At 34.8% G+C, this 10,489-nt stretch overlaps 3 protein-coding genes across 5 annotated transcripts; 2 read left to right on the forward strand and 1 right to left on the reverse strand.

Annotated features, from left to right (window-relative positions):
* The first annotated feature begins 560 nt into the window (after positions 1-560).
* LOC111906082 (protein EARLY FLOWERING 3) lies at positions 561-3,724 on the forward strand. Its single transcript, XM_023901821.3, has 5 exons — positions 561-1,036; positions 1,308-1,536; positions 1,613-2,310; positions 2,410-2,461; positions 2,552-3,724. The coding sequence occupies exons 2-5, from the start codon at positions 1,321-1,323 to the stop codon at positions 3,440-3,442; spliced, it is 1,857 nt and encodes a 618-aa protein (XP_023757589.1). The 5' UTR covers positions 561-1,036; positions 1,308-1,320; the 3' UTR covers positions 3,443-3,724.
* A 197-nt stretch (positions 3,725-3,921) lies between these two features.
* Positions 3,922-6,948, forward strand: LOC111906085 (uncharacterized). Its single transcript, XM_023901825.3, has 7 exons — positions 3,922-4,092; positions 4,311-4,397; positions 4,473-4,733; positions 5,151-5,312; positions 5,452-5,505; positions 5,661-5,807; positions 6,118-6,948. Exons 1-7 carry the CDS (start codon positions 3,922-3,924, stop codon positions 6,496-6,498), a joined length of 1,263 nt encoding a protein of 420 aa, XP_023757593.2. The 3' UTR covers positions 6,499-6,948.
* LOC111906083 (vacuolar-processing enzyme) lies at positions 6,645-9,743 on the reverse strand. Of its 3 annotated transcripts, none has more exons than XM_023901823.3 (8): positions 9,494-9,622; positions 9,158-9,297; positions 8,479-8,643; positions 8,219-8,375; positions 8,041-8,126; positions 7,755-7,954; positions 7,628-7,676; positions 6,645-7,549 (listed from the first exon to the last, which is right to left on the reverse strand). In XM_023901823.3, the coding sequence occupies exons 3-8, from the start codon at positions 8,572-8,574 to the stop codon at positions 6,950-6,952; spliced, it is 1,188 nt and encodes a 395-aa protein (XP_023757591.1). In that variant the 5' UTR covers positions 8,575-8,643; positions 9,158-9,297; positions 9,494-9,622; the 3' UTR covers positions 6,645-6,949. The 3 variants fall into 3 exon arrangements, with proteins under 3 accessions (XP_023757591.1, XP_023757592.1, XP_023757590.1); XM_023901824.3 differs by having other exon boundaries at positions 9,158-9,275; positions 9,494-9,621; XM_023901822.3 differs by lacking the exon at positions 9,158-9,297 and having other exon boundaries at positions 9,494-9,743.
* Between the last annotated feature and the right edge of the window lie 746 nt (positions 9,744-10,489).

The raw sequence follows: 10,489 nt of genomic DNA on the forward strand, positions 1-10,489 counted from the left end.
TAAATTATCAGTAATGTTTTTGTTTTTCAACCATAGTATCTACGGGTTGTCACCTAACCAGCTGAGTTAGTTCCCATTGTGGTTTTTCCATTATTGATTGTGTTTTATTACATTCTATTCCATTTTATATTCTATTCTTTAAAATCATAATTATTTTAAATGTTTTCACATACATAACGTATATCGGATATTCAAATAAATATATATCAATTTTAAATTATCAATATAAAATATAAACAAAACTTATATTTTATTAATTTAATAAAATTTTATAAATCTTTTACCCGTGATTTCCACGGGTTGTAACCTACTAAAACTCATAAAACAAACCGAATTTTGGTCATATTTTTGTACAAAACCATATTAAGGGTTTGATTCGGTTTCATATTAGGCTTTAATTAGGATGTTTATGTTAAAAATGTAGACGAAAGTAGATTATTAATTACGGATTTATGGTAGTGTTATGTGTAGGTGACGTGGCTCCACTAGTACCTGTGATATGCTATTTTATGTCTGAACTTGCGTTAAAGATTCTATTCTATCTTCAAAAATCTTGGGTCCACTTGTTTTGCACTTTTGCCATTTCTTTTATTCATATGACCTTTTCATGGAAAATTTGTAGTTAATTTCCATGTTTTTCCCCACCAAACACAATTGGTTTCTGTTGTTCATCTCGCTTCTTCACAATCGGTTCATCTGCTAGAGTCCTGGTTATTTGATTCTTGTTTATTTCATAAGTTATGCTTGTTTCCATAACTGGGTCTATTTCAAAATCCATGATTTGTTGACAAGAAAACCTAATTTTGCTATTTCGGGTTTCGTGATTCTGTTCATCAGAAGTGGGGTTTGCATCGATTCTGATCTCCGTCGAAGAAATCCCGTTTTTACCTGATTAGGTTTGTTTTGGGTTGGTGTCGCATCTTCAATTTGGGGGAAATTTTCACTGCCATCACTTCAATCAAACGTCCAGCATATTAGGGATTCCTGAGGAACCAATGCTCTTTTAAGTTAGGATCATTGTTTTCCGATCTGTAAGGTATCTCTCGCTCTATTTGGTGGATGAGGTTCTAATTTGTACAATTTTTTTGTCAGATTTGGTACTTTCCAAATGCAAATTTGATACCAACTTAGGGTATTGCAGTTTCTTCACCGATATTGTTCCATCCGCCGTTTTTGTTACGAATTTCTGTACATCTATCATAAAACAGCTTCAAATCGATATCAACTTTGAGATTGAAAAGCAACCCCTTTCAAGTTTTCCTTTTATTTTTTTATTTTTTTCCTGATTGCGTTGTTGAATTTTGAAGGGGAAAGAGAAAGATGAAGAGAGGAAAAGATGAAGAAAAAACCATGGGGCCAATGTTTCCAAGGCTTCATGTGAATGATACTGAAAAAGGAGGTCCACGAGCACCTCCTAGAAACAAAATGGCTCTTTACGAACAGCTTAGTATACCTTCACAGAGGTTCAATGGCGGAGCGTTGCCCTTTAACCCTAATTCCACCGCCAACTCTGTTCCACCGTCATCTTCAACACAGGTGAGTTAAAAAACACTTAACTTTTGCTTTGATTTGAAGTGATTCATATCAATTGATGGTTATCTTATGATTTTAGGGCACCATGAATGAAAGGGCTACGTTTTCCCCACTTCAACAATCGTCTTCAATGCACCCAACCAGGATGACAGACAATCGCCATTCTGAACTCAACAATCAACGTGTGCAACAACAAGAACATAAAAGAAGACAAGAAGATGACGACTTTAGGGTTCCAATCTTTGATCAACAATCTGGAACAAGTCAAAATCATCAAAACAGAGAAAACGAAGGCATCACTCCATTTGGTGCAGCAGCCTTTTCAGGTCGTTTATCAAATGTTCAGAATGCTAGACAAATCATCAATAAAGCTCAAAAAGAAAACTCTCAAGATTTTACTAGATCTGCCTCAAATCAACTGTCCAGGCAAAACCCTAAAGTTCCTTTGAAGGAGACGAACGAATCTTCAAATTATAGTCACAGACATGCTTCAAATAATGGGAATTTAAGGGATTACAGAGGTGACTCACAAGCTGATAACACTTTGTGGGGTGACAGCGGTTTAAATGAAGCATCTAAAGCTAGTGGGTATGAGAATACTTCGGTTCCAGTAATGGAGGCTTTAAGAAGCCCTAATAATAATGATCCTACGAATGCTGATGCTGTTTCAGAGACGTCGATGGTGGATTCCATTTGTGGAGTCGATATTTCTCCTGATGATGTTGTAGGGATTATTGGTCAAAAACATTTTTGGAAAGCAAGAAGAGCTATTGTCAAGTAAGTTTTTTCAATTCAACCCCTTTAATTACATGTTCTCGACAATATCTTTCCTTAAATAAAAAAACTCATTCGAATTGCATCCCTTATCCTTTACAGCCAACAAAGAGTCTTTGCTGTTCAAGTGTTCGAGCTCCACAGATTGATAAAGGTATAATCTTTAGTTATACCCCTGAACTATTCCTGTTTTTCACTACGGCCCCTGAAGTCTTAATTGTTTCATTCTTGTAATTAAAAACAGGTTCAGAGATTAATAGCTGGATCACCTCAACTTCTGTTTGAAGAAAATTTGTATTTATCAAAACCACCAAAAGTCACTCCAATCAAGAAAATTCCCATTGAATATGTTATAAAACCTAAAAACATAAATGACGAAAACGCCCTTGCCCTCGAGAAGCCGAATGATGAGACAGAATTTTCAGCTGAAAATGCACCCGGGAAAGCCTCTTTATCCACCGTTCAAAATGGCAGTCAGACAACTTATTGCCGACCGTTTTCCGGCAACCCGTTGCCGGTGCCGCCGCCACCTGCCGACATTTCCTCTTGGAATTACAATCCGCCACCTGGACACCAATGGTTGATTCCGGTCATGTCACCATCTGAAGGACTCGTGTACAAACCCTACCCGGGACCTGGGTTCATGAACCCGGTTTATGGTGGTTGTGGGCCCATGATGGGACCTAATTTCGGTAACTATGGTGTCCCCCATCCTTCTGATCATCATTATGAAGGTCCAACCGGGGTTCACCCTTTCGCCCCTCCGGCTAGCCATGGCTACTTTCCAGCTTACAACATGCCACCGGTCAACCCACCTGTCTCGACCCAGACCCAGACCCAGACCCAGACCCAGACCCAGACCCGGGTCAAGAGTAAAGCATGTAAAGATAGGGAGGTACAAGCGAGTACAGCAAGCAGTCGAAGTGACAAAACATGGAATCGAAACGCGCTTTCTCTTTTTCCGACGTCTCCTCCTCCTCCGGCGGCACCCGTGGCGGCTCCGGCGGTGGCTCAGGTGGGAGTGGCGGAGGAGGCGCCACGTGTTATTAGAGTTGTGCCTCATAACGCCAGGTCAGCAACTGCTTCTGTAGCACGGATTTTTCGGTCTATACAAGAGGAAAGAAAACAAGTATGATTCGGGTTGGGATTTGGATATGGCGGTGTTGTACTTTGTGCTTATTTTGTGGTAAGTTTTGGGTAAATGTGTTTATTTTTGGGTACGTTAAATGATGTAAATATGCGAAGATTTGGTGTTGTAAAAATGCTTGCTTTTGAAGGTGTACACATGATGGAATGCAAATCAAAGCTTAAGCATAATAGCATATGCAGTCTTCTTTATCAGTTTATTGTATTATTATTTTTTGTATCGACGAATATTTTCATCTGTATAATTGATAATGTTGGTATTTTTATTGCATTGTAGTTGGTACTCTTGGTTATTTTCAAATTGAAAAAGAGAATGTGAATTGGATGATATAGAAGGTGAATCATGCATAACTACGTATAACACTACTTTAAAGTTTAGCCTCTTTAAGCATCTTCAAATCATACTTCACTCTTTTGTGTTACAAAAAAGCCCGCATTCTCTCATCTTTTCACTAGAAACTATAATAGATGGATATGAAATTGGGGGTAATTTTGTCAATTGGAATAATATATCTTTCTTGTTCTATAACTAGTGACGGAGTGGAGGGGGACTCTATTCCAAAAAGTAACCTTTTCAATGCTACTACTACAACAAGAAAAACAACATTTTCCAAAAAGCAAGGTGTCAAAAGCATTTTGGTAAGCTATATATAGTCCTTTTAGAACAATCTTTTGTTATTCTTATGAATCTCTTAAAACTGATATAAATTGCTAATAAAAAATCTAAATGTCATGTTTATTTTAAAAAATCCAAATACGATATGTTTACATTGTTGCCTAGCTAAAAGATCTAAATTGAGTTTGTATTTGTTTCATTTTGAACTTACATAGTTGACATACACAATGTGAAAATGTAGAGTGAAGACGGGGACATAATTGATTGTGTTGATATCTACAAACAACCGGCTTTTAAACATCCAGCTTTAAAGAATCATACTATCCAGGTTTTTTTTCTACCTTTTGCATGTTGAGACGAAATTAGAAACAAAATAACGAAAACATGCATGGTATTTTGTTAGATGACACCGACAAATGTTTTAAATATTGAGAAAAGTATGATGAAAAAAACATTTAAAGATATGAAAAAGGAAGACAATACGATGACAATAACATCACAATTATGGCAAAGAAGCGGAAGTTGTCCAAAAGGAACAATTCCAATTCGCAGAGTTCATAAGCGTTTTCTCAATGTCCATGGTTATGGGAGAAAGAGACCTAATGAATCGAAGAATCAAACAACGATATTGAAGGACCCAACGAACTCTTTGGCAAATCATTCGGTTTGTATTCCAACTTCAACTAAATTCTACTGGTTGTATTTGCTATATGGTATTTAAGTTTCTGGAGTAAATTATATTTTGATCTTTGTATATAGCTAAATTTTACAATTTTGGTCAAAAATATAGTCATTTTAATTGGAAAAAAGGATAAAAAAACGTTATAGAAATCTCATATAAATACCAAAATTGCAACAGATTTCTTTTTGAGACCAAAACTGAAAGAAAAAAAAAAAAACTATACTTTGAGACTAAAAGTATATTTTACTCAAATTTTTGTGTGGTCATTTAGGTCTTGGATTTAACTTTATAAGATGCCTTTCATAAAATTATATGTTATATGAAACATTTTTGTTTGTTATAAAAGACAAATATTTTGACATCATATATGTTTATTTATTATTTTTTTTTTATGATTAGGTGGCACTTGTACTCACACAGGGTTACAGTTACTCAGGGGCCAAAACCGATATCAAAGTGTGGACTCCTTATGTTGAGAAGGAAGACGAGTATAGTACTTCACATGTTCTTATTCAAAATGGCGATGTCGATGATTTTGAAATTGTTGAAACTGGATGGGCTGTAAGATTTTTTTTCTTTTGTTCCTTTTAGAACTTATTAAGTCTGATTTTCATTATTTCATTAGATATCTGAAATAATATAAGTTTTTTTTGATGATTTTGAAATAGTTATGTTCACAAAATACTTATATTCTTTTCAGGTAAATCCAAGTGTTTATGGTGATCACGAAACTCGCTTATATGTCTATTGGACAGTAAGTTTTTTTTTTCTTGTCATCACATTTTTATTTTTGTGAAATTCGTAATTAATAGTTTATTTGTGCATTAGATATCTATTTCGTTTTCTTTTACTAGAGGGAATTTTGATTTTTGAATATATACAACATCACTTATTTGTAAAGTTTAACAGGCCGATGGATCAATTAAAACAGGTTGTTTTGACATGACGTGTCCAGGATTTGTTCAAGTGAGCCATGAAGTAGCTCTTGGCGCGGCCATTTATCCTATCTCTAACTCCAAGGGCCTTCCCTACCAAATCACCGTTTACATTTACAAGGTCTGCACACTATTCCTTTTAACAATTTTATTAAGGTAATATTCCATAAAAAAGCTATAGTTTGTTTTTTTGCTTAACATTATATCATTATACCCTCTGGTCCAGTTAAACAAGGTTTTTAAATTAAAAATTACAAGATTTTGGGACATTTCAAAGATTTTTAACATTTTATGCTCAAATTAATTTTATATTTTTTAAACCAGCATCAATGTGACATAGTGGTGATATGTTTTTAACCATGATATATTTTGTAATCAAAGGGTATTTTATATTTTATCTAAATATGTAATTTAAATTTATGAATAAATAGGATCCAAAAACAAACAATTGGTGGGTGAACTATGGCGAGTCGATCAACATAGGGTATTGGCCGGGTGAGCTGTTTGTGTTTTTAAAGCACCATGGGCTCATGGTGAAGTGGGGTGGCGAGGTGTATAGCACCAGGGTCAAGACTCACCCGCACACAGCCACACAAATGGGCAACGGTTACACTCCTTCACCAATCTTTGAGAACTGTGGGACCATGAAACGTATGCGGGTTGAACAAAACTCAGAACCTTTGATGATACCCGAATGGTCCGACACCATTGTTGATGAATATCGTTGTTATGATATTTTATATGAAGTTGATTATGTTGATGATCCTATATTTTATTATGGTGGCCCTGGTAGAAGCCCATGGTGCCCATAACTGTTACAGACTGTTTGATAAAATTGAACCATTTAATAGCCTAGAGACTGTATCAAATGCGTTGAGTGCCAACCGATTCAAAAATTGTGTTGATGTAGCAGTGTATTTTCTATTTTTTTTCCTTATTATAGCATTGCACTTCCACACATTCAAATTCAATAAATAGCATAGAATATTTGAGCAATTCAACTTTTTCCAACATCATGTAGACCATGCATACATGATTTGCATATCAAAGATTACACCATTACATACATATAACATATAACAACTTTTCGTGGTGGTGGACCTAATTAACTATAATGAGAAGCTTCAGTCTCTATATACAAAGAAGCTATATCTATATATATTTGTTAATACCACTAATATACCATATATATATTTCAACAAACATAATCATAATAGATTAATAGCCCACCCCCTTTTGATTTTTTTTATAAAATCAACCACCTTATGCAGTAAAACCGTTGGTTAGTGAACTCCAAGGGTTTGATGGGAATGTAGTGCATACTTGTGATGATGCATCAGCCATCTGTTGATTTGTGATTCCAGCATTACATAAATTAGCAAATGACCTCATGTGTTTCATTCCATACTGTGATAGGGACCCACAATGTGTCTCAAATGTCCTTACGAATGTTTTAAGGCAGGTCCAGTCATCAACTAGAGGTGTTCCGGAAGATCGGATGGTGTTCAACACCTGAGGACCCTTTTCTAGTCCAAACAAAACCTTGGCGATGAGCTGTACGCTGGTGTCTAAGTGTATTCTGTGTGACATGGCTTCACTGAACTTTCTCTGAGCTTCCATTTTCCTTTCGGAACCTTCCGGAGCCTTCCGGAACTTATGCCAGAAATGTAAAAGATCAGCATCACGCTGGTTGACAGATTTGGGTGATTTATATATCGAGTTTTCTTCAGTAAAAGTGAAGTTTTCATTTGCTGGATTGGTGCCCATATATAAGTAGAGGCTATCTTGGCTAAGTGGTAAGTCACCATATTGCATCACATGGGATCCATAATAAGAGTTGTCACTTGATGTTCTTTCTTTAACCTAAAATAAATAAATAAAAATGAATCATGTGTAAAAAAAAAGTTTACCAAAGTGTATAAATTAGTAAAATAACTTTACCAATTTATATTGCTGTCTGATAGTTTCTGTTCGCAGATTGTGTACATCACTGTAAGCAACAAGAGAGATAGAAAGAATTAGTTTTCTTTTAGTAAAAAGGGTATAACTGTAAATTTTAAAAACATACCAATCTTCCATCCAGGCAACACTGTACAGGTCACCAAGACACGTGTCATACTCTAGAGGTGGGCTAGGGTACTCCCCAGGACAGTAGGTACCCCAGCTGCTTTCATCAGGGCCAGAGGCTGTGGTTGCATAGATATTTAAACCTTGTGGAAGAAGACCCTCGAATATACTTCCAGCCTCACAAGCTTCAAGGTAAAACACCTGAACATTTTTAAAAAATCAGGATTAATATCTATCAAGTATATATATTTATACATAATATGAAAACAAGTTTTTTAAAAAATTACCAAGCTTTTGTATGTTCCAGACGCATGCTTTTGTTTCAAGACCTCGTTAAGATCATTTGCATACATGTAAGGATTTGTTGGCATCCCTGAGAAAGAATACAAAATAATTTAATTTTACCTTTATGCCCTTCTTTTAGCCTCTATGAAAAAATGGTTGTTAGGGTAAATAGTAACTTACCAAGAACACCAGGACCACCATGATCGGTGTAGTAAACAAAAATGCGATCATTTGGACCGCTATCTACAACCTTTCCACTTCCACCTTTGACTTTGGATTTATCACCGAGTAAAACAGCAAAAAAGTTGTCAACATTCACATCTTTCCCAGTGTAATCCTGTTTCATTTTAGTTTTTCAATTATATTATGATCTCATAATATATATGATATTGTGAATGGATGATGATAAAAAAAAAAAAAAAAAAAAAAAAAAAACAAACCTTGGGTACTCCATGATAAACGTCATCACCATCTGGGCTGTTGATTATGACACCTTGTCTGGGATTCTCTCTATTATATGCAATGTCGTCATACATGAAAACAACAATGTTTTCTTCCTTCACACCACCGTTTCTTAAGATTTGATATGCATGACATACATCTGCCTGGAGTCATTAACATAAATAGAAAAGATTTAAATACAAGTGAGGCTTGTAATTTCTCAAGGACAAATATAGAAAAGTGAAAGCTTCAATGAGGTCATCCTATTGCATACAGTAACAAACTAACTTTCTTGAACCACATACAAACAAGGGAAAAGTTTAGTTGATCTTGTATAAAAGTTGACTTCATACACTAAGAAGCTTGTTGAAAGCAAAATAAGGAGGTTTTTATTTCTTAGATTAAATGAGCAAATGGATCTCAAGATTTGATGATTTTTATCTGGGAATTTGTTTTTTTGTATAGCTTCCATAATTCCTAAAAGGTAAGGTTCCATGATCAAACCATGTTTAAATTTATATAAAGACAAGCAACTTGCTAGCATAGAGACAGAGTTCAAATAATTACTTACCGGAATCCACAAAAACTTTTCAAATGTTCAATCAAACAAAATACATAATCGGACAAAAGTAAGCAGTAAATAACTTGTTAAAAATCAATCATTATGAATCCCCTAACCTTGCTCAAGCACAGTTCCTGCTGACCCCAGACAAAATTTTGACTGAATATTCCTTTAACACGTTACTTTTCTAAGTCGAATTGAATGCTTTATGCTCCCCAAGGAAAAAATTGATATCTATATGGATTCAGTAACAAATCTAACAGAATCATCATCCTTATGTTAGATATAATTAGAAAATTTTCTGATTAAATTTGAAGAATTAAAGTTTGTGGCTCTTCTGGAACAGGTAGAGTAAGTAACGACGACGACAAACTGATCGTAATTCGTAACCTATCAAGGAAAAACTAAAAATGCAAAATTCAAGCATTTAATATCCTGTTTACTACGATTACCTGATGCCTGTAGTTCCAGTAACCATTAGATCCAGCAAGCAAGACGGCCCATCTGGTACCAACGGAGTCGTCCTTTCCAGCGTCGAAGAAATCAAGCTTTTCCGACGGCAACCTGAGAAGATCATCAGCCAATTCACGGCCATGGACAACTGCGATGATCGAGAAAGCAAGTAAACAGATGACGTAACGACTCATTTTGGTCGTCGACGAAGAGAATATTCTCTGAAAGGATTGTTAGCAATGTTCTTCAGGTGATGAGGCTGAGGGTGTATTATATAGACGTATGGATACTACTGCACCCAATCGGAGCTCTCATGTCGGATTTAGTGTGGCGGCTACATGTACAAGTTACAACCACTCAATGCATACTATACGATATCTGTATTTGTTTCTATACGGGAAGCTTTGTTTAATATTTCAAATTTGCATCGGAGGTCTTCGACTTTTGTATTGTGACAATTTAGTCCCTCGTATTCTTGAATTGAAATTTGTAAAGAATGGGGGACAACCTACCAACGTACCAAAAATATTCCCAAGACCCACTTTACATCTAAACTCAAAAGAGAAAAGAAACTCTTTTTTTTTTTTTTTGCTTTAATAATATAATATTTGATCTGACATATTATTTAATGACAGTCTTTAACTTATAATTATATATTTAAAATACTTTTTAATTAAAAACATATGTAAAAAAGAAACAACAAATTATAGGTTTTATAAGAAAAAAATAAATAACTTAATTGTTATTAAAAAAACAGATTAAAGGATAGTTTCTTACTAAAGTAGATAGTTGTAAAGTCTGAATATACAATCATTAAAGTTGTTTGTTTTATACTCAACTGTAAATGTTTGAATATGTTTATTATTATTATAATTGTAGAAGATGTTAAAAATGATGTCGATAACAATAGAAATAATGGGAAAATGATTGATAAATTACTTATTAGGTAAATAGGTATTAATTCAAATCAACCACCTATAAACAATGTTTTAATA

The sequence above is a fragment of the Lactuca sativa genome, chromosome 6, assembly GCF_002870075.4.
Source record: "Lactuca sativa cultivar Salinas chromosome 6, Lsat_Salinas_v11, whole genome shotgun sequence".
In the NCBI taxonomy this organism is placed as follows: domain Eukaryota; kingdom Viridiplantae; phylum Streptophyta; class Magnoliopsida; order Asterales; family Asteraceae; genus Lactuca; species Lactuca sativa.

Excerpts from the sequence above, each read along its gene's own strand:
- LOC111906082 (XM_023901821.3), top strand. The coding sequence starts at position 1,321 with ATGAAGAGAGGAAAAGATGAAGAAAAAACCATGGGGCCAATGTTTCCA. Across the intron at positions 1,537-1,612 it reads CACCGTCATCTTCAACACAG|GGCACCATGAATGAAAGGGC; the intron begins GTGAGTTAAAAA and ends TTATGATTTTAG. Across the intron at positions 2,462-2,551 it reads AGCTCCACAGATTGATAAAG|GTTCAGAGATTAATAGCTGG; the intron begins GTATAATCTTTA and ends AATTAAAAACAG.
- LOC111906085 (XM_023901825.3), top strand. The coding sequence starts at position 3,922 with ATGGATATGAAATTGGGGGTAATTTTGTCAATTGGAATAATATATCTT. Across the intron at positions 4,398-4,472 it reads TAAAGAATCATACTATCCAG|ATGACACCGACAAATGTTTT; the intron begins GTTTTTTTTCTA and ends GTATTTTGTTAG. Across the intron at positions 5,313-5,451 it reads TTGTTGAAACTGGATGGGCT|GTAAATCCAAGTGTTTATGG; the intron begins GTAAGATTTTTT and ends TATTCTTTTCAG.
- LOC111906083 (XM_023901822.3), bottom strand. The coding sequence starts at position 9,688 with ATGAGTCGTTACGTCATCTGTTTACTTGCTTTCTCGATCATCGCAGTT. Across the intron at positions 8,644-9,493 it reads ACTGGAACTACAGGCATCAG|GCAGATGTATGTCATGCATA; the intron begins GTAATCGTAGTA and ends TAATGACTCCAG. Across the intron at positions 7,550-7,627 it reads TCAGACAGCAATATAAATTG|GTTAAAGAAAGAACATCAAG; the intron begins GTAAAGTTATTT and ends TATTTATTTTAG.